The following is a 26,861-nucleotide window of genomic DNA, read 5'->3' on the forward strand; positions in this document are numbered from 1 at the left end:
GGATCATGTAGTAACTATGTTTAACTCTGAGGAACGTGGGGATCCCTAGGTGGCTCAACGGTTTAGTGCCTGCCTTTGGCCCAGGGTGTGATCCTGGAGTCCTGGGATCAAATCCTGCGTTGGGCTCCCGGCATGGAGCCTGCTTCTCCCTCTGCCTGTGTCTCTGCCTCTCTCTCTTTATAGGTCTATCATGAATAAATAAATAAAATCTTAAAAAAAAACCCTCTGAGGAACTTGCCAAACTATTTTCCACCGTGGATTCACCATTTAACATTTCCACTAATGGAATATGAGGATTCTCATTTCTCCACATCCTCATCAACACTTGAAATTATTGGTCTTTTTGAATCTAGCCATCCTAGCTGGCATAAAGTAGTATCCCAGTTGTGGTTTTAACTTGGATCTCCATGATGGCTAATGATGTCACGAGCATCTTTGCATGTACTTGTTGGCTGTTTTTACATTTTTGTTGGCTTACTTTTTGGAGATTAGGAGGTTTTCTTGTCTTCATCCCCAAACTGTCCATCAAATGTTTACTGTGGCCATCCATATAAGAAGTCATTCTTCCACTGTTTCTTTTTCATAGTATTTTGTCCTTTTTATGCACAGAGTATCTATCTCCTGCTTCTTGGAGATCTTACATATATATGTGTATGTATGTGTGTGTGTGTTTGTGTAAATCTGTCTGTGAGCCTGTATTGTGTCTTTATTCTTAAGGTTCCTTTTTTTTTTTTTTAAGATTTTATTTATTCATTTGAGAGAGAGAGCACAAACGGGATGGGGGGTGGGGTAGGGGGCAGATTAGAGGGAGAGGGAGAAGCAGACTCCCCACTGAGCAGGGAGCCCAGTACCGGGGCTTGATCCCAGGACCCTGAGATTGTGACCTGAGCCGAAGGCAGTCACTTAACCAACTGAGCCACCCAGGTTCCCTTTTTTATATCTGTCTTTTTGTTTTGAGAATTTCCTGGAATGAATGGCAGTCTCGGTCATTTATTTGTATGTAAAGTTGAGTAACTGACGTAGGAGTAGGAAGCAGTGGAGCAGGAGATTGCTGCTTCTTGTAAGCAGTAGTAGATTCTACTTGATTCTTAATTTTGATTTGATTTTAAATAAAACTTAATTTTAGAGTTTCCAAAAAACTATGTAAAATAGTAAAAATAGCAAAAGTCATGGTCATGTGCCAACATATTAATAATAAATGTAATAACATCACAGATGAAGAAATTTTTTGCATCAGGATATAAAGACTCCCTAATAAAAAGTATAAAGGCTATGATGAATAATCCTGTGTTCAAGCCTTCTGTGTATAGATTTAGGAGTGGGACTACTGGATCATACGTAATTCTTTTTTTTTTATGTAATTCTTTTTGTCATTTTTAAAATTATGGTAAAATAGATATGACAAAAAGTTTGCCATTGTAACCACTTTTAAGTGTACAATTCAGTGGCAGTTACTTATATTCACAGCTGTTGCACATCATCAATATTTATTTCCAAAACTCCCTCACCACCCCAAACAGAAATTCTGTACCCATTAAGCAATAACTCCCCATCTTCTCCCTGCAGCCCTGATAACCTTTGATCTACTTGTTCTATGAATATGCCTATTCAAGATATTTTATGTAAGCGGGATGTTACGTTTGTCCTTTAGTATTTGGCATGTTTTCAAAGTTCATGCATGTTGTAAGCATATAAAGAACTTCATTCCCTTTTATTTTTTTTTTTTAAGACTTTATTTATTCATGAGAGAGACACACAGAGAGAAGCAGAGACACAGGCAGAGGGAGAAGCAGGCTCCATGTAGGGAGCCCGATGCGGTACTGGATTCCGGGACTCCAGGGATCACTCCCTGGGCCGAAGGCAGACACTCAACCACTGAGCCACCCAGGCGTCCCTTCATTCCCTTTTTTTTTTTTTTTTTTAAGATTTTATTTATTTATTCATGAGAGATACAGAGAGAGAGAGAGAGGCAGAGACACAGGCAGAGGGAGAAGCAGGCTCCATGCAGGGAGCCTGACGTGGGACTCGATCCCGGGTCTCCAGGATCAGCCCCTGGACTGAAGGCGGCACTAAATCACTGAGCCACCCGGGCTGCCCACTGAGCCACCAGGGCTGCCCCCTTCATTCCCTTTTAAAAGACCAAAGAATAGCACCTGGGTGGCTCAGTGGTTGAGTGCCTGCCTTTGGCTCATTGTGATCCTGGGGTCCTGGGATTGAGTTTCCCATCAGGCTCCCCATAGGGACCCCGCTTCTCCCTCTATCTATGTCTCTGCCTTTCTCTCTGTGTCTCTCATGAATAAATAAATAAAATCTTTAAAATAAATAAAGTAGGGATCCCTGGGTGGCACAGCGGTTTGGCGCCTGCCTTTGGCCCAGGGCGCGATCCTGGAGACCCGGGATCGAATCCCACATCGGGCTCCCGGTGCATGGAGCCTGCTTCTCCCTCTGCCTATGTCTCTGCCTCTCTGTCTCTGTCTCTGTGACTATCATAAATAAGTAAAAAATAAAATAAAATAAAATAAAATAAAATAAATAAAGTAAAATTAATGATTTTGTGAGGTCCCTGGCTGGCTCACTCAGTGGAGGGTACAACTATTGATGTTGGGGTTGTTTTTTGGGTTTTGGTTTTTTTTAAGGATTTATATATTTGACAGACAGACAGACAGACAGAAATAGCAACAGAGATGAGAGAGAGCACGAGTGGGGGTCTATCCCGAGACCCTAGAATCATGACCTGAGCCAAAAGCAGACACTTTAACTGACTCAGCCCCCCAGGTGCCCCTTGATCTTGGGATTGTAAATTCAAGCCCCATATTGGGTGAAGAGATTACTTAAAAACAAAATCTTTAAAAATTATAATAAATAAAAATAAAATTAATGATTTAATAACTACGATTTTTAAATTTGATAGGTTCTTTTTTTTTTTTTTTTAAGATTTTATTTGAGAGAAAGCACATGAGCAGGGGGAGGAGCAGAGAGGGGGAGACTTGCTGACTCCCCATCAAGACCTGAGCCAAAGGCAGATGCTTAGCAGACAGAGCCACACAGGCATCCCCTAGCCACACTTTAAATACTTCGTTGTCAAGGGCCATTTCTATCACTGCAGAAAGTTCTATCAGACAGTGCTATGTGAGATCTGACAGGAGGGGAAATTCATTACTTCACAAACCAGGACACAACAGCAGCTCAGCTGAAAGGTCTCACATTTATTACTGAACCAACCTACTGGTATAGGGGCATAGTAACAGAGAAAATCATTCCCTTGATAAGACATGTCTATTGGCCAGGTAGGAAGGATGTTTCCATATTGATAGGATAGGAACATGTGATCTCCCTCCCTGCGGCTTAAATATGCGTGCCAGTTATGTTTGCTATTTCATGATGTGCGATGCTTCCTCATAGACCTAGCTTGGTTCTTCTCCAGTGCCTCCTCTTGGAGTTGTACCTGATTTTATTACCAGTTTTCATCCGAATCCACTGGGGAATAGGATGATTCTGCTTTTGTTTCTTGGCCAGGAATCGCTTGATTCTGGAAGTCTTGTGAGAAGACATGGCGATCACAGTCAACCACACGCAACCAGGATGGCGGCGGAAAGGAGAGGGCAAATTTGATAGGTTCTTATCAATCTTCTGCACCCTTGATTCTTTTTTTAAAATTTTTTGTTGTGGCAAAATGTAACACTTAACATCTTAACTGTTTTTATAATTTTTTAAAGATTTTATTTATTTAGCAAGAGAGAGCACATGTGGTGAGGGGGAGTGGCAGAGGGAGAGAGATAAGCACACTCTGTGCTAATAAACAGGCAGCCTGACACAGGGGCTGGATCCCAGGACCCCGGGATCATGACCTGAGCCGAAGGCAGATGCTTAACCAGCTGAACCACCCAGGTGCCCTCATCTGAACTGTTTTTAAATGTACATACAGTTCAGTGGTATTAAATATTTATACTGTAGCATTGTCACCACCATCCATCCCCATAACTCCTTTTATCTTGAAACTCTACCCATGAAACAGTAAACCCTTAGGGGCGCCTGGATGGCTCAGTCAGTTGAGCATCTGACTCTTGATCTCTGCTCAGGTCTTGATCCCAGAGTGGTGGGTTCAAGCCCTGCATTGGGCTCCAGACTGGGAGCAGAGCCTACTAAAACACACACACACACACACACACACACACACACACACACCCTGATAACCCCTCATTCTCCCTATCCCCCACCCCCAGATACCCATTATTATATTTACTGTCTTTATGTTCCAGTTACTCATAAAAGTGGAATCACTTCATAAAAGTGGAATCACAGAGTATTTGTCTTCTTGTGATTGGTTTATTTCACTAGGCATTAATGTCCTCCAAGTTCTTCCACGTTACAGCAGATCTCAGAACATCATTCCTTTTTGTAACTGAACAATACTACATTGTATGTGTACACATTTTGCTTATCCTTTGATTTGTCACTAGACATTCGGATTCCTTCCACATCTCAGCTGCTGTGAGTAATGCTGCTATGAACATGGGTGTACAAATACTTCTTCAAGTCCTTGCCTTTTGGTCCTTTTGGATACATATCCAGAAATGGAATTGCAGGATTGTATGGTAATTCTATTTTTTGTTTGTTGAGGAATCCCCACACTGTTTCACAGTCACTATATCATTTTACATTCCCACCAGCAGAGCTCAAGGGTTCCAATTTCTACACATCCTTGCTATACTTGTTCCCTATTTTTTTCAGAGTAGCCATCTTAGTGGGTGTGAGGTGGTATCTTATAGTTTTGACTTGCATTTCCCTAATGAATAGTGATTTTGAGCATTTCTTCATGTGCTTGTTGGCCATTCATAGGTCTTCTTTGGAGAAATGTCTATGGAGGTCCTTTGCCCATTTTTAAGTCAGGTGGTTTGCTTTTTTGTTAGTCTTTTTTTTTTTTTTTTTTTTTTTTTTTTTTTAGGATTTTATTTATTTATTCATGAGAGATACGGAGAGAAAAGCAGAGACATAGGCAGAGGGATAAGCAGGCTCCTCAATGGGAGCCCAATGTGGGATTGATCCCAGGAATCACAACCTGAGCTGAAGGCAGACGTTCGACCACCGTGAGCCACCCAGGCGTCCCTGCTTTTTTGTTAGAGACTTAGGTGATATCTATATAGTCTAAATATTAATTCCTTACCCAGATATATGATTTGCCAATATTTTCTCCCATTCTGTGGGTTATCTTTTTACTCTGTGAATAAGGACTTCATGCACAAAATTTTAAATTTTCATTAAGTCTAGTTTGTCTGTTTTTTCTTTTGTTACCTATGCCTTTCATGTCATAGGCAAATCGTTGCACGTCATGTCCTGAAACTTCTGTGATGTTTTTTTCATCTCAGAGTTTTACTGTTGTAAAAGGCCTTACTTACATTTAGGTCCTTGATCCATTTTGAGTTAATTTTTGTGTATGACATTAGATAAGGGTCTAACTTTTGCATATGGACACCCGGTTTTTGCAGCACCATCTGTTGAAAGGACCATCCTTTCCCTCATTTGACTTGGTATCCTTGTCAAAAATCATGGACTATATACGCAAGGGTTTATTTCAGGGCAGTCTATTCCATTGATCTGTATGTCTGTCTTTATGCCAACACCACACTGTTTTGATTTCTGTGGCTTTGTAGTAGGTTTTGAAATCCAGAAGTAAGAGTCCTCCTGTTTTGTTCTTTTTCAAGATTGTTTTGCATATTTGGGGTTCCCTGAGATTGCATATGAATTTTAGCATGGGTTTTTCTATTCCTGAAAAAAAAAAAAAACAACTGTTGGGATTTTTGAGAGGGACTGTTTTGAATCTGTAGATGGCTTTGGGTTGTATTGACATTTTAACAATATTAAATCTTCATGAACAAGAGATGTGCTTCTGTTTATTATGTCTTTAATTTCTTTCAGCAGTTTTGTAGCTTCCATTGTACAAGTCTTTCACCTCTTTGATTAGTTAATTCTTAAGTATTTTATACTATTTGATACTATTATAAAGAGATTGTTTTATAATTTTCTCTTCACCGTATTCATTGTTAGGATATAGAAATGCAACTCATTTTGTTAGTTTTGTATCCTGCTGCTTTGCTGAATTCATGTAATGGTTCTGATTCTGTGTGTGCATGCAAGTGTAATCTTTGGGGGTCTCTACATAAACTATCATATCTACAAACAGCTAATTTTACTTCTTCCTTTCTAATTTGGATGTCTTTTCTTTTTCTGCCTAACTGCTCTAAAACATCTAGTACTGTTGAGTAGATGTGGTAATAGTGGGCATCCTTGCCTTATAGCTGGGCTCAGAGGAAACACTTTCAGACTTTCATCTTTGAATATGATGATCACTGTGAGTTTTTCATAGATGGCTTCTATTATGTTGAGGTAGTTTCCCTCTATTCCCAGTTTGTTGACTGTTTTTCTCATGAAAAGGCATTGGATTTTGTCAAGTGCTTTTTCTGCCTCAGTTGTTTTCCTTCATTCTGTTGATGTGGCATAGTAGCACACTGATGTTCATGTTGAATTATTCTTGCATTCCAGAAATAAATCCTAGTTGATCATGATACGTAACCCTTTTAACATGCCACTGAATTGTATTTGCTAGTATTTTCTTGAGGACTTTTGCATTGACTTTCATAAGGACTATTGATCTGTAGCTTTCTTTTCTTTTTATTTTCTTTCTTTCTTTCTTTCTTTCTTTCTTTCTTTCTTTCTTTCTTTCTTTCTTTCTTTCTTTCTTTTCTTGTCATGTCTTTGTCTGGCTTTGGTGTCAGGGTAATGGAGCTTCGAACAATCAGTTAGAAGTACTTACTCCTCTTCAATTTTTGGAAAAGTTTGAGGATTGGTAATAGTTCTTTAAATCTTTGGTAGAGGGCGCCTGGGTGGCTCAGTTGGTTGAGCGTCTGCCTTCGGCTCAGGTCATGATCCCAAGGTCCTGGGATCGAGTCCCACATCGGGCTCCCTGCTCAGTGGGGAGTCCGCTTTTCCCTCTGCCTCCCCTCCCCATCTCCATGGATGCATGCGTTATCTCTCTGAAATAAAATATTTTAAAAAAATAAATCTTTGGTAGAATTCACCAATGAAGCCATCAGGTCTAGGACTTTTCTTTATTGGGAGATTTTGAGTACTGATTTAGTCTCCTTACTAGATAAAGGTCTATTCTGATTTTCTATTTTTTCATGATTTAGTCTTGGCAGGTTTTGTGTTTCTAGGAATTTGTTCATTTCATCCAGATTATCCAATTTGTTAGTGTAACTGTTCTAGTATTCTTAGTCTTTTTCTAAGTTTTTAATTTGTTTGTAGCCATAAATTTTCCCCTTAGCATCACTTCTGTTGTGTTTTGTAAGTGTGGATATGTTTTTTTTTTCATTTATCTCTCACTATTTTCTAATTTCCCCTCTATTTCTTAAAAAAAAAAAAGGGCGGGGGGAGCACCTGGGTGGCTCAGTTGGTTAAGCATCCGACTCTTGATTTTGGCTTAGGTCATGATCTCACGTTTGTGAGATTGAGCCCTGCGTTGGACTCCACACTGGGCATGAAGCCTGCTTAAGACTTTTTCTCTCTCCCTCTTTCCCTCCCTTCTCTCTCTCTAAAAACAAATAAAATGTATTGTTTAATTTACACAACTTTGTGAATTTTCCAGTTTTCCTTTTGTTAAAGTGACTTCTAACTTCATCCTGCTGTGTTCAGAGAAGATACTTTGTATGATATATATCTTTTTAAAAATCTACTAAGACTTCATTTGTGGAGGCACCTACCTGGCTCAGTTGGTGGAGCATGCAATTCAATCTTGGGGTTGTGTGTTCAGGCCCCATGGTGGGCCTAGAGCTCACCTTTAAAAAAACCTTAGAAAAAAAAGACTTAATTTGTGGTCTAACCATATGGTCAGTCCTGGAAAACATCCCATGTATACTTGAGAAGAATGTGTATCCTGTTGTTATTGGGTGAGGTGTTCTATATAAGCAAACATGTTAGATCTAGTTGGTCTACTGTGTTGTTTAAATGTTGTGTTTCCTCACTTATCTTCTGTCTTGTTCTGTTATTGTGAGTGGGACATTGAAGTCTCCAACTATTACCGTAGAACTGTCAATCTCTCCCTTCACTTCTGTCACTTTCTGCTTTCATGTATTTTGGTGGTCATTAGGTGTATAAATGTTTAGAATTGTTATATCTTCTTGTACTGAATGCACCTTTGATTCTTAAGAACCCCATTTGTGTTCCGATAGCATAGAAATTTTTTCGTAGTTTCAAAATTTGGGTTTCATTCTTTCATATTTAGGTGTTTAATCCATCTTCAATTCATATTTGTGCATTCTACAATTTCATTTTGTTTTTTTCATATGGAAACACCAGTTATTGAAATCATTACTTCCTTCACTGATTAGTGATACTAGTCAGTCATAACAACCTCTGCCAGATTTTACATACAAAGGGATGTTTCTGGGCTCTCTTCTGTTCTGCTATTTTGTCTGTTTCTGCATTAATACAGGTGTTAACTGCCGTAACTTGTTAACATTCCTTAGTATCTGGTAGGGTACATCCCTCTTCCTTATTGTATTCAGATTAGAAGTTCACATACAACTTCTTCATTATTCTTTTTTTTTTTTTTTTAAGATTTTATTTATTTATTCATGAAAGACACAGAGAGAGAAAGAGGCAGAGAGAAAAGCAGGCCCCATGCCGGGAGCCTGATGTGGGACTCGATCCCAGGACTCCAGATCACACCCTGGGCCAAAGGCAGGCGCTAAACCGCTGAGCCATCCAGGGATCCCTTTCTTCATTATTCTAATACTAATTCTGGAATTAGTAAATTTTGCTGGAGCATGAAATAGAATTTATAGATTAATTTGGGAAAACTTGATATCTGTAAAATATTGAGTCGTCTTAACTATGAATAAAGCTTATGTCTCCATTTATTCAGTTCTCCTTTTATATCCTTCTATAAATTTGGTGAATTGCCCCATGAAGGTTTTACATATTTTTTTTAGGTTTATTTCTTAGTATCATCTAGGTTTTGGGGTGGGGTTTTTTGATAGTAAAATCAGTCATTTTTCTGTTTTGCTGATTCTGATTATTTTGAGATGTGTACATTAATCTCATGTGCAGCAACCTTGTATAATTCTGTTCTCTTGGATTTGCATCATAAATAGTATTTGCCATAATGACAATTTTGTGTCTAATTTTACTGTCTACCTATCTCCTAATTGCGGGAGCATTAGAACGCTGTAGAACAGTAGGAAGAAAGCACTCTCCTCACCCCACTGCCGGTCCTGATCTTCTCTCAGGAATATTCTCTCAAGGAATATTTCCTGGGTACCTGCCACCTACCAGGTACTTGTCTGGCTTCTGGGGAGAAGGCAGTGAACAAAACAAAGCCCTGCCCGTGTGGAGCTTATATTCTCATGGGGAGAGACAGAAAATAACCAAATAAGCAAATACTTTGTAAGATGTTTAGACGTGCAACAGAAAAAAAAAGACACAGAAAGCAGGACAGTGAGTGCTGCAGGGGCAGGGGCAGTGTCACTACCCTATACGACATGGTCAGGGGCATGGTCGGGCAAGGACACCTGACGTGGAAACCTGAAGGGAGAGAGAGAACAGCAGAGATCCTAGAGGCCAGCTGGGCAGAGGCCGCGGCAGGGACTGAGCGTTCCTGGGGTGGGCAGGTGCCTGACAGGCTTCAGTCCTGGGAAGTGGCCAGCATGGCTGTAACAGCAAGCGGGACTTGTGAGAGGGAGTCAGGGTGATGTGAGGCCCCACATAACAGAGGGCCTCAGAGGTGGTATAAAAGGCTTGGCTTTTACTCAGAGGCGAACTCATTGGAGAGTCTTGCGTGCTGCAACTTGGCATTCTTTTTTAATGGATGAATCTGGTTTCTCTGCTCAAAAGAGAGTGGGGTGAGGGGTACAAGTGCAAGATGGGAGAATTAGGAGAATGTAACCATAATCTGGGTAAGACAAGATGGTGATGGCCATAGAGCACTTCTGAGAGAGGTGGCAGTTCTGGATACATGTGGAAGGTAAAGCAGGATATCCTAACAGATTGCATATGGAATAGGAGTGAAAGGAGTCAAAACCAGTTTGTAATCTGTGTGACAAAAGGATGGAATCACTACTGGGATAAAGAAGACCAGTTTAATATCAGGAAAAGTTAAGAGTTCAGAGTCCGGGCAGCCCTGGTGGCTCAGCGGTTTAGCGCTGCCTTTAGCCCGGGGTGTGATCCTGGAGACCCGGGATCGAGTCCCATGTCGGGCTCCCTGCATGGAGCCTGCTTCTTCCTCTGCCTGTGTCCCTGCCTCTTTCTCTCTCTGTGTCTGTCATAAATAAATAAAAAATCTTAAAAAAAAAAAGAGTTCAGAGTCCACTATGTTAAATGTGATGCACATTATCAGGCATCAGAGTGGAGATGTCAAGCAGGCAGCTAAAAGCAGGAGCTGGGGAAAGCCCAGGCTTGAAAATTATACTGGCAGTCCTCAGAGTAGACATTTAAGTTCAGAAATGAGATGGTACAGGTGACCGGGTGGCTCAGTCAGTTATCCGGCTCTTGATTGAGAGTCTCTTCCTCTGCCCCTCTCCCCACTCAAGCACTTGCACATGCTCCCTCTCCGTCCCTCCCTCTCTAAAATAAATAAATATAAATAAATATATAAATAAATAAATATATAAATATTTATTTATATATTTATTTATTTAAATAAATCTTTTTTTTTAAAAATGAGATGGCAAAGCCTCAGGAGTAGAGACACAAACACTGAATGGTGAAAAAAGAGGAATGACCAGTGAGATGGGAGAGAAGGCAATTGAACAGCAACTGAATAGTTTTCAGGAAAAGAGACTGCTTTGTCAGATGCTGTTGCTGCTGCTGGGCACAGCAAACCTAGAAATGTAAGGTCGTTGGAGACCTTGAAGAAGGGGCCTGTTCTGATGGAAGGAGGGGTGGTGGGGGCAGGTGCAGCCTGACAGGAGAAGGTTTAAGGGAAAACACTAGTAATTGGAGACAGCAAGTATAGACAATTGTATTGATGACTTTTTCTGTACAAGGAACAGAGAAATGAAAGGATATAGGGTCAAAAGAGGGTTGGGGTCTTTTGTTCCTTTTGTTTTTAAACGGAGTGGTTTATATGTTGTTGAGAATGACCTTGTAGGGAAGGGGAAATTCATTATGCAGGAGAGAAAGGAGACACCTGTTAGGGTGGTGGTCTAGGGGAGTGAGAAGGAACTGAATTAGTGCCCACGTGGGGACAGAGAATTCCAAGGAGTGTTTGAGGGGACCTGTCACAGGGGAAGCAGAGTTTACAACTGTGATATTCTTGATGGATGCATAATAATCCACTCTATTTTTCTGGATATATCGTGTTTTGCTTTAAGACTTACGTGGGGGAAAAAAAGTCTTATGTGTTATGAGTATTGCTATAAACTTTCCTTTGGTTTAACCACCTCTCTCAATGCATTTACTTTCAACCTCTCACTGTCCTTATAATGTCTCCTATAATCAGCATGTGTCTGGATTTTGAGTTTTGTCCAGTGTTTTTTCTTCAGAAGTAGACAATGTCCATTTACAGTGGGATTTCTATATACTTGGAATTGTTCCTACCATGTTATTTTGTGGTATCTGTCCTACTTTGAGGGTTTTTTTTTTTTCCCTCTCTTGCCTTCTTTTGGATTAACACACCCCTCTCCTTCTCTTTCCTAGTATTGGGGCTGTACTCATTGGTATTAAGTTTGCCTACAGGGGATCCCTGGGTGGCTCATCGGTTTAGTGCCTGCCTTCGGCCCGGGGCATGATCCTGGAGTCCCGGGATCAGGTCCCACGTCGGGCTCCCTGCGTGGAGCCTGCCTCTTCCTCTGCCTGTGTCTCTGCCTTTCTCCTCTCTGTGTCTCTCATGAATGAATAAATAAAATCTTTTTTAAAAAATTTTTTTAAAAAGTTTGCCTACAAATAACATTTAAAAAGAAAGAAAAAGTGGTTTGAACAAGATTGTTTCTCTCAAGTTCAACAATGTCTGAGATAGTAACACTACAGCCCCAGGCTTGCTTTTTCTTGAGGTTTGATGTCATAATTGTCTTTCATTCACAGAATCTTATCATCCTGAGTGCCTGTGTGGCTCAGTCAGTTGAACACCCAACTCTTATTTCAGGTCAGGTCATGATCTCGGGGTCCTTGGATTGAGCCCTGTGTCGGCTCCACACTGAGCATGGAGTCTGCTTTTCTCTCTCTCTTTGCTCCTCCCCCAGCTTGTGCTCACAGGCTCTCTTTCTCAAATAAATAAATAAAATCTTTTTAAAGAAAACTTTTTATTATTCAAAGTGGCTGCTGGATTCCAGAAATCCCAAGTGCATTCCAGCCACCAAAGGAACAAGGAGCATGAAAAGGCAGCTCAGCCCCACATACTGCTGCTTCTACCCACTTTATTGCTCGTTGCAAGGGTAGCCAAGGGAATGCTTGGGTCCAGGCTGCTGTGTACCCAGTTTTTTAAAACTCAAAGGTCCCCATAGACCAGTTGTTTTCCAAATCCTATGCTGCACTGAGCAGTGTGTGCACATTACAGAGCCATGACATAATACTCACCACAGTGGTCCTTACTCTTTCTAATCCTGGTCCTAGTGTAGCTTGTTATAGGGTTCTGATACTGTACATACCTTGCGAGTTTTCCATCTGACAGTACTTTGTCCTGGAAAATTCACACTGTTGCCTAAGAAATTTCTGTGTTTTTTACTTTACCTGAGTAAAGGTACTATTTGACATGAAAAAAAGAAACTCAGAGGTGCTTTTTCTGAGGGATAGGGAGAAACAAACATTAGAGACAACTAGTCATAACTGCCACAGGAGTTACACACTGCACTACTGTTCTTTCAATCCTTAAAATTTTAATGTTAAATTATTTAACATCTTTACCTTTCTCCCAGATGACACAAGGACCTTAAGATATGATTTATCTGATTGTTTTCTTATGGTTAAAACCCCCCAAATAATGATTCTTATATAATTACAGTAATCGTTATACACATATTTATTTAGGTTTATGTGTTTATCATTTTCTTTTTTTTTTTTTTAAGATTTTGTTTATTTATTCATGAAAGAGACACACAGAGGCAGAGACACAGAGGCAGAGAAAGAAGCAGGCTCCATGCAGGGAGCCTGGTGTGGGACCCGATTCCAGGACTCCAGGATCACGCCCTGGGCTGAAGGCAGGGGCTAAACCGCTGAGCCACCCAGGGATCCCCTGTTTATCATTTTCTTTGCTCACTCTTGGCTCTTTCCTTCTTATGTCTCAGATTTTCCTTCTTCGATCATTCTTTTCCTTGCTGAGTATATCCTTTATTTAGTTTTTGTTTTGTTTTGTTTTGGGTTTTTTTTTTTTTTTTTTTTAGTTGTTTTTCCCCTACACCCCGTGGGGCTTGCACTCACACCTCCAAGATCAAAAGTCACACGCTCTACTGACCACACCCCCTGAGTACATCCTTTAGAACTTCCTTAGTGAGAACCTGAGAGCTGGCATTAACTCTTGTTATTTTGCTCTCATTCTGCTTATTAATCTTTATATACATGCAAAGAGTAGACAGAAGAAAGAGAAATAAAAAGAATGCTCATGTACCACCTTGTTTACAAATAGAATGTTAACCATCTTTGAAGTCCAGTGGTATTACATTATACTAAAGTTTGTTAATTTTACTTTTGTTTTTCTTTATACTTGTACCACGGAGATGTGTAACCGTAAGGAATATAATGTTTTATTTTGCCTGTGTTTGAATTTTATACTAACAGAAGCACAGGGTAGGTATTTTTTGGAGGCTTGCCTTTTTTTTTTTTTTTTAAGTAAGCTCCACACTCACTACCCTGAGATCAGTGTTGTAGGTGCACAACCCTGAGATCAAGACCGGAGCTGAGATCAAGAGTCTGATACTCAACTGACTGAGACACCCAGGCGCCCTAAGGCTTGTCTTTTAATTTAACCTTGTGCTTAAGCTTCACCCATTTTAATACCTGTACCTATGGTTCATTCTTTTCATTGATAAATAGCATTCCACTGTATGAATATACTGTTGCTTCTCTACTCCACTGGTGAGCGTTTAAATGGTTTCCAGTTTGAGTTGTGAACAATTCATTTTTAATAGAATTGTGATATAGTTTATATACCATAAAATTCACCGCCCCTTTAAAGTATACAATTCAGTGGTTTTTAGCCTATTCAGAGAGTTGTGCAACCATCATCACTACCTAATTTCAGAATATATTCATCACACCGAAAGAAAACCTTGTACCCATGGAGTCATCATTCCCTACTTCTCTCTCCCCCTCCCTACCACTAATCTGCTTTCTTTATGGATTTTCCTATTCTAGACATTTATATAAATGGAATCACACAATATATGTGGTCTTTTGTGTTTGGCTTCTCTTATTTTGCATATTTTTGAGGTTTATCCATGTTGTAATATAAATTAGCATTTCATTCCAATTGCTGAATAAAATTCCATTGTATGGATATACTGTATTTTCCTTATCCATTTGTCACTTTTCTCCACCTTTTGGCTATTAGGTATTCTTTGAAACATGAAAGTTTAATTTTAGTGAAATCCAACTATTTTTTTCTTTGGTTGCTTTTAATTTTGGTGTCAGGTCTAAGAAACCATTGCCTAATCCAGGGTCTTGAAGATTTACTTCTATTTGCTTCTAAGAGCTTTATAAATTTAGCTGTTACATTTATGTCTGTGAGTTAATTTTTATGTATGGTGTGAGGTATGTGGGTCTACTTTTATATCTTTTTTATATTTGGATATCCAGTTGTCCCAGTATCATTTGTTACAGAGACTGTTCCTTCCCCATTAAATGGTTCTTGGTACTGTTGTCAAAAATCAATTGACCATAAATGTAAGAATTCATTTCCAAACTCTCAATTCTATTCCTTCACACTGATACACGTGTGTATACTTAAACCAGTACTACACAGTCATAATTATTACTATAACTTTGAAGTAAGTTTTGAAATTGGGAAGTGTGAGTCTTCCAACTTTGTTCTTTATTATTATTTATTTATTTATTTATTTATGATGGTCACAGAGAGAGAGAGAGAGAGGCAGAGACATAGGCAGAGGGAGAAGCAGGCTCCATGCACTGGGAGCCCGATGTGGGATTCGATCCCGGGTCTCCAGGATCGCGCCCTGGGCCAAAGGCAAGCGCCAAACTGCTGCGCCACCCAGGGATCCCCAACTTTGTTCTTTAAATAAAAATACCAATAAAATAAGTTTATGGCCGGCTCTCAGGTTCTCACTAAAGAAGTTCTAAAGTATGTACTTTGATCTTATATTTCCATGAGGTTTAGGATCACATTGTCAATTTCTGGGGGAAAAAAAAAAAAAAGCAGGTGGGATTTTATTTTGATAGGAATCATGTTAAATCTGTAATTTGATTTGGGGAGTATTGCCATCTTACTAAAAAAAAGTCTTCCAATCCATTAACATGGAATATCTTTCTATTTACTGAGGCTTTTAAAACTTTCCATAGTAGTTTATAGTTCTCAGTATACAAATATTATATATCTTTTGTTAAATTTATTCCTAAGTATTTTATTATTCTTGATGTTGTTGTAAATGGAACGATTTTCTTAACCTCATTTTCAGATTGTTTATTGTTAGTGTATAGAAATATAATATATTTTTATATGTTGATATTATATGCTACAATATGGCTAAATTTTAGAGGGAGGGATTCCTTAGGACTTCCTATATAACGATAATTTCATCTGAAAATAGAGATTGTTTACAATCTAGATTTATTTTTGTTTTTTGCCTAATGGCCCTGAATTCAGTATAATGTTGAATACAAGTGGCAAAAATGGGGCACCCTTGCTTTTGTCTCATTCCTGATCTTAGAGTGAAACTATTTAGTCTTACACTGTAAGTATGAAGTAAGCTGTGGATTTTTTTTTTAAAGATTTTATTGATTTATTCTTAGAGAGAGAGAGAGAGAGAGGCAGAGACACAGGCAGAGGGAGAAGCAGGCTCCATGCAGAGAGCCCGACGTGGGACTCGATCCAGGGTCTCCAGGATCACGCCCTGGGCTGCTGCAGGCGGCGCTAAACTGCTGCACTACCGGGGCTGCCCTATTTTTTTTTTTTTTTTTTTTAGGCTGTGGATTATTATGAACACTTTTGACCATGTCTCCTGGTGTACATATATACAAAAGTGCTTAAAGATATATACTGGGTGTGGAAATGCTTGGTTCATAGGGTATGGAAACAATTTACAAATTGTTTTCCAAAGTGATTATAATTATACCAATTTATTATTTCTTCAGCACAGTGTTCTACATCTTTACTTACACATAGTACATTAGTTTATTTTCAGTCTACAAATATGAAACAGTGATTATAATTTGCATTTCATTGTTACTAATGACACTGAGCATCTTTTCACATATTAGTCATTCTAAGTTCCTGTTCATGTTTTTTTCTCATTTTTCTATTAAGTTGTCTGCCTTTTTCTTATTGCCTCATAAGTGATCTTGATATATCTGGATTCTGGAACTTTTGTCAGTTTTATATATGGTAAATATCTTCTTCCAGTTTGTGACTTGTCTTTTCACTTTTTTTATGGTATCTTCTAAGTAAGTAGATATTCTTTTTTTTTTTTTTTTAAGTAAGTAGATATTCTTAATTTTAATGTAAATTTATCAATCTTTCTCTTTTATGATTTGTACTTTTTTGTACCTTAAGAAAGCCATCCTTCTACAAAAGTTAAAAAGGTATTTTACTGTTTTCTTGAGGTGCCCAGATGGTTCTGTCAGTGGAGCATGCAACGCTTGATCTCAAGGTTATGAGTTTGAGCCCCACATTAGGTATAGAGATTGCTATAAATAAATAAAATATATATATACATACACACACACACACACACACACACATATACATACATACACCCACATACATTTTAAAGATTTTATTTTTAGATAATCTCTTCACCCAACTTGGGGCTCAAACTCACAACCCCGAGATCAAGAGTCATGCATCCTAACTGAATCAGCCAGGTGCCCCAAAAAGATAATTTTACTGTTTTCTTGTAATGGTTTTCATCTTCCCCCTTTAAGTCTTTGATCCCTTAGAACTGACTTGTCTGCAATGGAGTGAGATAAGGCTCTATGTAAACTTTTTCTTATTGAATAATAATATATTAAAATGTTTGTCCTTATCCTGTTAATATGCAGTATAATTCTGACAGATCTCAGGTTTCCTATATGTGCTGGTCTGTTTCTGAGTTTTCAGTTCTGTTCATTAGTCTGTACCTAAGCACAAATCACACTTTCTTCATTGTTAGAACTGTACAAGGAATCTTGATAATAAGGACAAGCTCCCCTTTCTTCAAGAGTGTGTTGGCTAATCTTGGCTCTCTGCTCTCCCATATAAATTTCTTTTTTTAGATTTTTTTTTTTTTTAATTAGCAGAGTGAGAGGGGAGTGTGAGCACAAGTTGCAGGAAGGAGCAGTGGGAGAGGGAGAAGCAGACTCCTCACCGAGTAGACAGCCCAGCGTAGGACTCGATCCCAGCACCCTGGGATCATGACCTGAGCCAAAGTTAGATGCTTAACTGACTGAGCCACCCAGGCACGCCTCCCATATAAATTTTAGAATCAGCTTGTCAAAATTCCAGGTTGAGATTTAGATTAGAATTATATTAGATCTGTAGATCAATTTGGAGTAATATTGAGACCCTTATAAAGTAAGTCTTTGCTATCCAAGAACGTGATTATGTGTCTCCATTTACTTAGGTCTTCTTTACTATTCTTTTTTTTTTTTTTTAAGGTTTTTATTTATTTATTCATGAGAGACACACAGAGAGAGAGGCAGAGACACAGGCAGAGGGAGAAGCAGGCTCCACACAGGAAGCCTTATGTGGGACTTGATCCCGGGTCTCCAGGATCACGCCCTGGGCCAAAGGCGGGCACCAAACCACTGAGCCACCCGGGAATCCCTTCTTTACTATTCTCAATTAGATTTTGTATTTCCTACATAAGATTTGTTAGATTAGTATTTTCACCTTGCCAGGATGTCAGCTATATTTTTTGTGAATGTATTTTGTTTATTGTTAATGAAATTCCCTTTGACCTTTATTCTCTTTGACCTTGATGTTCTATCTAGAAACTTTGTTATATTTTTATTATTTGTAAATAAGAAATTGCTTTTTCAGGGGCACCTGGTTGGCTCAGTCAGTAAAACGTGATGCAACTGTTGATCTCTCTCAGGGTGCTGAGTTCAAGCCCCATGTTGGATGTGGAGCCTATTCAAAACAAATAAAAAGACAGGAATTGCTTTTTCACATTGTGCCATAGGTTTGCTTGAGTACAATGTTTGCCATAAGTTTTTTGTAAATACTCTTTTTCGGGTTTAAGAAAGTTATTGAATTTCATGGAACTTTTTTTACTGAATTTATTTAGATAATCATATGGTTTCGCTTTCTTAATCTAATAATGTGGTAAATTTTATTAAGAGATTTTTCTCCTTTCTTGACTTCTTTTTGGACTAACCAAGTATTTCCACTTTTCTCATGTTAGCTTATTAATGTTATAGTAGTTAACTCTAAAGATTACACCCTGCATCTTTGTCTTTGTAAAGACTACTCTAAATTAGTACCTTAACCACTTCACAGATGATGCAGGGACCTTAGAACACTTTTTGTCCCTTCCTGACTTGTGTACTATTGCTGTGAAGTGTTAATACTTCTATAAATAGTCTAACTGCTGCAAGACTTTATTTTTGTTTTATATAATCAATATGACAATGAATATTCACTTTGTGGTTTTTTGTTTTTTTTTTAACCCTTCCTATGACTCTTCACTCCTTTATTTTTGTGCTTCTACTTAGGATTTTTCTTCCTAAGGAACTAAAGCAAAGGGTGCACCTGGGTGACTCGGTTCAGCATCTGACTCTTGATTTTGGCTTAGGTTGTGGTCGAGGGTCCTGGGATGGAGCTCTGCAGCAGTGTCCACTGCTCAGGGAGTCTCTCTCCCTCTGCCCCTCCCCCCACTTGCACATACTTTCTCTAATCTTTAGAAAGTATATATATATTTTAAAAAAAAAAAGAACTAAAGTCAAAGCCTAAAGAACTCTGCTCAGTATTTTTTTAATGCAGTTACTTGTTACTTAAAATGTTTACATTTTAAGAAATGTCCATATTTGTCCCTTCCTAGTTTTGAATAGTATTTCTGCTAATTGTGGGTTGGTATTGATCTTCTTTCAGTACTTTGTCTTTGATTATGTTCTGATTCCCAGCCTATTACTCATCTGTCAGTCTTCCTACTGCTCCTTTGAAGAATCATTGGTTTCTCCCTTGTATTGTAGTTTTACCAGGTTTACTGTGATACCTCGGTGTGGTTTTCTTTTTATTTGTCCAGCTTGATGTTCACAGAGTTTCTTGAATCTTGGGTTTTCATAAATTCCATCAGTTTCAGAAAACTCCTGGCCGTTATTTCCTCAGATTTTTGCTCCATTTTATTTCTTCTCTGCTGTGGGTGCCCATGACATATCCGTTAGACTGCCATGTTTTAGGTTTCTTCATCTTCTTTTCTGTATTTTCCCTTTTATTTTCCTCCTCTGGGACCTTAGTCTGGATATTTCCTGCTGGATTATTTCATAGTTCAGCTGTAACTAATGTATTAAATCCAGCTCTTTGAAGTCCTAATTTCATTTACTATATATTTTTTTTCATTTACTATATTTTTTAATTCTAGAGTTTCCATTTGATTCATCTTGTCACATATTTCCTTGGACATATTCGGTTGTTTAACATCCTTGCCCAATAACTCTAGTACCTACATCCCATGTGGGTCTTTTTCTTTTTTCTGTTTTCTCTCTTTTGCTGTGCAATCATTTGGTCCTTTCTCTGCTCTGCTTGGTAATTTTTATTCAGTGCCAAAAACTGTATATGTTTTGTTCAGTTGACCAGACCAACTGAATCCAGGATGGGATTGAACTGTTTCAGAGCTGAGTGTTTTGAGACAATCTATTTCTGTTTATTCTCCTACTGTGCACTCTCCAGGGAATCCCAGAGAGATAGCCTGTGGTATGTTCCAAGCCCCTCCTCCTTGGCAGACCAATTTTCATCTTTCCCACTCCAATTTTCATCTCTCCCACACCATAAGACTACTGGAAGCATTGCTTAGCTTAATGGACTTCAATTTGGTTGAATTGGACTTCTCTGGACTTCAATTTGGTTTCCTTATCCCCATGACACTGGCTCAGGTTCTGCTCAGCTTCTCAGCCTTGTGCTGCTTCTAAGTTGGGAGATACCATAGGGTACAAGCAATGCAGAGTATCAGATTCACCTGAATATTGTTTCCCTTCTCACTGGGATCTTAGCCTCTCAGATTCAGGTTGCTTTGGTAATTTTTTAATGCTTTGAGATTTTCTGAGGTTTTGTTTTGGTTTTTTTGTATTTGTTTTTTCACTTGGTCTTAGTGGGAGGGTTTGGTTTGTCTGCTACTAACTGGTTTTTCATGGATAGAATTAGAAAATTCCAATGTTGAATCAGTCTTGTATTATCAGAATAAACCCAGATGAATAATGATACATTATCATATTAGTATATATTGCTGGACTTGATTTGATAATATTTGACTTAATAATTTTGCCTTTGTCCATGAAAAGTTGGAAGATAATTCACCCTTCTCATGTTTATTCTGTTTCAGTATCAAGGTTATCTAGCCTTGTAAAATGAGATGTTTCCTCTACTCATTTGCTTTTTTAAGAACAAAATTATCTTTTATTTTACTCTTTCGTAGAACTTTTAAAAAGTATCTTTTCCATGGGCACCTAGCTGGCTCAGTTGGTGGAGTGTGTGACTCTTGATCTCGGGGTCATGAGTACAAGCCCCATGTTGGGTGTAGAGATTACTTAAAAATAAAATATCGTAAAAAATATGTATCTTTTCTACTATGGTTATGTCATACGGTTCTCCTTCCACTTGTAATCCTTTTTTGTTCGTACCTGTCTCCTTTTTATTTTGATCAGTCTGGCAGAGTTTAATTTTTATTTATTTATATTTTTAAGACTTTATTTATTTATTCATAGAGAGAGAGAGAGAGAGAGAGAGAGAGAGAGGCAGAGACACAGGCAGAGGGAGAAGGAGGCACCATGCAGAGAGCCTGACGTGGGACTCATCCAGGGTCTCCAGGATCACGCCCTGGGCTGCAGGTGGCGCTAAACCGCGGCGCCACCGGGGCTGCTGGAGCTTGTTAATTTTATTAATCCTCTATTATATGTTGGTTTATTACTTTATGAAGTTTCTTCTCTCTTTGGGTTTATTGTTCCTTCACTAATGTCTTAAATTGGATACTGAGCTCATATTTTTTTCAGCCTGTCCTTTGTATTTTTTTAAAGGTTTATTTATTTATGAGAGAGAAGCAGAGACACAGGCAGAGGGAGAAGCAGGCTCCCTGTGGGGAGCCCAGTGTGGGACTCGATCCTGGGACTCCAGGGTCACGCCCTGAGCCAAGGGCAGACACTCAACCACTGAGCCACCCAGGTGTCCCAGTCACCTCACTGTGGTTTTGATCTGCATCTCCCTGATGACAAGCTTTGTCGAACATTTTTTTTTAATTTTATTTATTTATTCATGAGAGACACAGAGAGAGAGAGAGAGGCAGAGACACAGGCAGAGGGAGAAGCAGGCTCCATGCTGGGAGCCTGATGTGGGACTCGATCCCAGGCTCCAGGATCATGCCCTGGGCTGAAGGCAGGCACTCAACTGCTGAGCCACCCAGGGGTCCCCTTATTTTTGTTTTTAAACATGATAGTTTATATATATCAGAACTTCATTCCTTTGTTGTAGCTGAATAATATTCCACTATATGTATATTACCATTTTATCCATTCGTCTATTGATGAGCACTTGGGTTGCTTCCACCTTTGACCACTATGGATAATGCCACTATGAATATTGACATACAGGTAATCTGTTTAATCTCTGCTTTCAGTTCTTTGGGGGTATATACCTAGGAGTGGAATTTTTTAGTTAAATGGTAATTGAATGTTTAACTTTTTTTTTTTTAAGATTTTATTTATTTATTCATGAGAGACACAGAGAGGCAGAGACACAGGCAGAGGGAGAAGCAGGATCCATGAAGGGAGCCCGATGTGGGACTCGATCCTGGGTCTCCAGGATCAGGCCCTGGGCCGAAGGTGGTGCTAAACCACTGAGCCACCAGGGCTGCCCGGATGTTTAACTTTTTTGAGGAACCGCCAGACCACAGCAGCTGTGCCATTTTACATTCCCATCAGCAAAGCACAAAGATTCTAGTTTCCCTCCATCTTCGCCAACTTTTGTGTTTTGGTTGTTTTATAACAGCCATCCTAATGGGTGTGAAGTGGTATCTCGTGGTTTTGATTTACAGTTTCCTAATGGCTAATGATGTTGAGGATGCTTACTGACCATTTATGTATCTTTGGAGAAATGTTTGCTCTGCTCATTGCTCTTTTTTAAATTGGATTATCTTTTTGTTATTGGGTTGTAGGAATTCTTTATCATGTCTGGATATTAACCCTTTGTTAGATATGTAATTTGCAAGTAGTTTTCCCATTCTGTGCATTGTCATTCCACTTCCTTCATAGTATCTATCCTTTGATAATAAAAGATTTCCGTTTTACTAAAGCCAAAGTTATCTTTTGTTGCCTGTGCTTTTGGTGTCTTAAAAACTACTGCCCAATACACAGTCGTGAAGATTGGCTGTTTTTATCTAAGAGTTTTATAGTTTTAGCTCTTCAATTCATTCTTAAGGGTCCAACTTCATTCTTCTGCACGTAGGTAGTTTTCCCTGCACTCTCCTGAATAGACTATCTTTGCCCATTCACACTCATTCTGGAATGACAGATACTATACCCAGAGAAACTCAATCTCTCTCAGTTGTTGTAGTTGAGAAAGTTGCTCTTGAATGCATTTCTTTAGCAGAAAGATTGCCTTTAATCTTTTCCATGCCCTTTGGCTGTTTTTTAAGAGATTCTCTGGTCTTCTGTCTTACTGTCTGAATTTGCTCGAGATTCATTTGGCTTCCTAAGGGTCAGCTGTCATTAGCCATTTCTGGAAAGTTCTAAATCATGATCTCTTCCATTCTGTCTGCTCTCTTCTGTATAGTTGACTGGTTATACACTGAGGCCTACTCTTCATGTCTCTCAGCCCCTTTCTTCTTTGATAGTCTCCTCTATTTTATATTTAGTTGCTGCTTTTATTTATTAAAAATGAGGTGCCCAAGTGCAGTCTTATGGTTGGGAAATCTCAGAAGAGACTTTCCCTTTTATTCCTACTCTACTCTAGACCAAATGTCTCCACTGCCTGCCTTGAGAAGGGGATCCGGAGAGGCTCATTTTATTTCCAGCAGCTTAGCTCTTCATTTAAAAAGATGTCTTGGGCAGCCCGGGTGGCTCAGTGATTTAGCACCACCTTCAGCCCAGGGCCTGATCCTGGAGTCCCGGGATTGTGTCCCATGTCAGGCTCCCTGCATGGAGCCTGCTTCTCCCTCTGCCTGTGTCTCTGCCTCTCTCTCTCTCTCTGTGTCTCCTGTGAATAAATAAATAAAACCTTTTAAAATAAATAAAAATAAAAAATAAAACGATGTCTTGATTTGTTATCAAGCAGTTGAATTGTTTTGCACCAGGAGCCTTTCTCTCCTATTCTCCTAGTCCTCACTGGCTGGCAGTGAGCTTTATTCCTTGTGCTAATTCTAGAGTGACCCTTGTTTCTGTGATGGCCTGATTTTTCTCTTGCACTAGTTCCAGAGCTCTGGTTTTATTTCCTTACATCACTTTTTAGAGCACCTCCATTCCTGCCTTGAACTACTGGTTGACATGTTCATGGTTTTTCATCTTTTTCTAGCAACAACTTTCTGGTGAATGTTCATGTGCCATTTGCTGTTCCTGTAATCTCTTTTGCTCCTTTTTAATTACTGCTTTCTTAATGAAGCAAAATTCTTCCTTGATGAGCTCTTATAAGTAGATCACTGTAGGAGTGGGGCCAGGCCTGTGCCCCAGGCTGGCAGGAGTTCCTAAGGCACAGGGATGGGTGCCCTCTACAGCCTGGTCCTCTCCCCTGGCAATGACAGGGCTGCTTATGATACAAAGCTGCCCCCGACCTCCTGGTCCCTTGGGGCTGAACCTGATTTAGGAAAGCTCTTGCTGCAGTCCATTCCCCCTTTTTATTTCAAATAAGAGATTACTGTCTTCTCCCCAGTAATCTGGTTCATCCAGACATGCAGTCCTTACAGTCCTCCTTGTGAGGCTACAGGCAGCTTCCTTCACACCCAGTGCTGTGGAGTTCTATCAGAAGACAGTTGGATTTTGATTTCTTCTTTACTCTCTTTTGCTTTGCAGTGATTCTGCAGTGGTTGAGGAATAGTACTGTCTTTAAGCCACAACATTAAAACCAGTAGTCACACTAAAAGATCAACCTTATATTGCTGGGCTGAGCACTTCATGACTAACTCTCCTGTTGGATTCTATTTGCTTATATTTTATGAGACTTTTATATTTATATTCTTGGCAGGTCCTTATCTGTTCTCAGGGCTTCTGAAATTAGTGGTGTCATTTCCTATGTTTATTTACTCTCTGGAACAGACTGGATATATAATACTGGGATTTTCTGTTCCTTGAAGGCTTTGTAAAATGTCACCTATAAAACTACATAGTTTAACTTGGTTATTTTTTTCTGGGAAAACTTTTAACTTCTTCAGATTTTTTTAAATATTTATTTTTAAGATTTTTTATTTATTTATTCATGAGAGACACACACAGAGAGAGGCAGAGACACAGGCAGAGGGAGAAGCAGGCTCCATGCAGGAAGCCTGATGTGGGACTTGATCCCGGGACTCCAGGATCCGGCCCCGGGCTGAAGGCGGTACTAAATCACCGAGCCACCAGGGCTGCCCTCTTCAGTTTTTTAAAAACAGCTTTGGTCTAATAAGATTTTCTGTTTCTTCTTGATTTTATGATAATTCATGTTTTCCTGGAAATTTTTTTCATTTAAACTCAATTTTGAAATCTATTGCCATAAAATATCCTTAGGAAATAGGGGATGGGGCTCAACTTTATATTGTTTGCATTTTTCATGAGAGCAGATTAAAGTATACATAAAATGAAGGCCAGATGCTGCTCGCCAAAGTCACCTGAGGTGCTGGGTGGGGATGATAAAAGTCCTGGCCCTGATCCTGCCTTCTACCGCAGCAAACCCTATGCTCTGCTCAATCTCTCTTCACCTTCTCTTTCTCAGTCTTAGGAAAAGTCCTCAGTGCTGTGGGCAGTGCCCAGCTACTCATGTCCCAGAAATTCCAGCAGTTCCGGGGCCTCTGTGAGCAAAACCTGGTGAGTGATTCTTCTTCCTCCACTAAGGGGCTTCCAGCCTTTTGTTATCTGCCAGATGCCCAGCTGGCTGTGCCCTCCTCCCTAACACGGAGAAGGTGCTGGTGACGCGTGCCCATGCCTAGCACAAGGGCCAGGAATGGTCCTTCCAAATCTCTGGTACGTCTTCAGATAGAAAAGTGAAGCCTATATGAAAGGAGCCACGTGAAACTTAAAAATCAGCACTGATTGATTTATATTAAATATGCTCCAAGAACACAGGTGAGAACGAAGACTCACCACCCCTGGGCTTGCCGGTTTCCTGCTCTTTCAGCCTCACCTCTTAGGAGAGCAGCTGTTCCTGTGGAAGCCTCCCCTTCTCTGGCTGGCCAGGGACAGTGTGCTCCTGGAGGATGAGGGCGAGTGTTTGTCTCCAGGCCCTGCAAGGGTTTGGCCCTTAGCCGAGGCAGTCACCATGAGCACTGTGTTGTCAGAGAACAGACGGGGGCGGGCAGAAACCTTGTGGATTCTGTAATCATAACCACCTGGCAGTGATCCTGGCTTCTCCCCGCCTCACTGGGAGACCATGGCCAGGAACTTTTGTAAAATGAGAACAGCTTTCCACCCAGCATACATTAGGAACGTGAAGGCCTTCTTCCTCATGGCCCTACAGTGGTCGGTCCTGTGTTCTCAGGATGGGACTGTGTCTCTCCCAGAGCTCTACACCATCAGGGCTGGCAGTGACCAGGACCTGGCTTCATTCCCTCCTACAGAGACTGGTCCTGGCAATGGGGGAGGGAGACTCGGCCTGCAGAGACCCCAGCTGGGGCTGGCAGGGCCACAAGCCCATACTTGGGGGTGGGGCCCAGGACCAACCTCCACTTCGCACGCCCCACTGATCCCCGTATGCCCCTGCAGAACCCTGAAGCCAACCCACGTCCGACAGCCCAGGACCTGGCAGGGTTCTGGGACCTGCTACAGCTGTCCATTGAGGACATCAGCATGAAGTTTGATGAACTCTACCACCTCAAGGCCAACAGCTGGCAGCTGGTGGAAACCCCCGAGAAGAGGAAGGTGAGCATGGAGCAGTGCGGAGGGGAAGTCCAGGGACAAATTCCTGGTCGGCACTAACGCTGCCCACATCGGTCAGTGCTGCTTGGCTCCCTTCTCCGTGTGTCGTCTTTGAGCTGGGGGCTCACGTTCATCAGTGCGCGGGGTCCACGCTCGGCTCTCGTCCAGCATGCCGCTCACTCTGTGCAGTCGACGCTGCCCCCAGAAGCATGCCATCCTGCCCTGCATGTCCAGAAGTGGGGCTCCTAGGAGACACATGCCCACAGCCCTGAGCACTTGTACAGATGTGGCTGTTGGGACTTTGGGGGCAGAAAAACAGTCCTCCTAGGGCCAGCCTCTAACATGAGGTGCAGGATCCCTTATGTAAAACCATGGCACCCAGTGGTCCCTGGGGTTATTGGTTACTGAACAATGCCCTTGTGAGTTCTGATCCCCTAGAACAGCATGTGAAATGTGGCCTGGGAGTCCAAAGCCCTGAA

General features: G+C 40.3%; 3 protein-coding genes across 10 annotated transcripts in view; 1 reads left to right on the plus strand and 2 right to left on the minus strand.

Annotated features, from left to right (window-relative positions):
* The window catches only part of DLGAP4 (DLG associated protein 4), a 195,258-nt gene that overhangs the window by 166,269 nt on the left and 2,128 nt on the right, over positions 1-26,861 (plus strand). For 7 of the 8 annotated variants that reach the window (XM_025469950.3, XM_025469949.3, XM_025469953.3 and 4 more), the window contains 2 exons: positions 25,244-25,335; positions 26,230-26,385. In XM_025469950.3, coding sequence (XP_025325735.1) covers positions 25,244-25,335; positions 26,230-26,385 — 248 coding nt within the window. Of the gene's footprint in view, positions 1-25,243; positions 25,336-26,229; positions 26,386-26,861 lie in introns of those variants that run through there. The other variant, XR_003145099.3, reaches the window with a different exon arrangement.
* Positions 723-10,268, minus strand: LOC112673896 (60S ribosomal protein L39-like). The gene has a single exon (XM_049100708.1). The coding sequence runs from the start codon at positions 3,550-3,552 to the stop codon at positions 3,397-3,399; it is 156 nt and encodes a 51-aa protein (XP_048956665.1). The 5' UTR covers positions 3,553-10,268; the 3' UTR covers positions 723-3,396.
* The window catches only part of LOC125753583 (basic proline-rich protein-like), a 62,773-nt gene continuing 52,174 nt past the window's right edge, over positions 16,263-26,861 (minus strand). The window contains exon 5 of the mRNA XM_049100783.1: positions 16,263-26,627. The gene's annotated coding sequence lies outside the window, so the exon portion shown is untranslated. The remainder of the gene's footprint in view (positions 26,628-26,861) is intronic.

This window comes from Canis lupus, chromosome 24 (assembly GCF_003254725.2).
Source record: "Canis lupus dingo isolate Sandy chromosome 24, ASM325472v2, whole genome shotgun sequence".
NCBI lineage: Eukaryota > Metazoa > Chordata > Mammalia > Carnivora > Canidae > Canis > Canis lupus.

Coding starts and splice junctions, on each gene's coding strand:
- LOC112673896 (XM_049100708.1), bottom strand. CDS start 3,552: ATGTCTTCTCACAAGACTTCCAGAATCAAGCGATTCCTGGCCAAGAAA.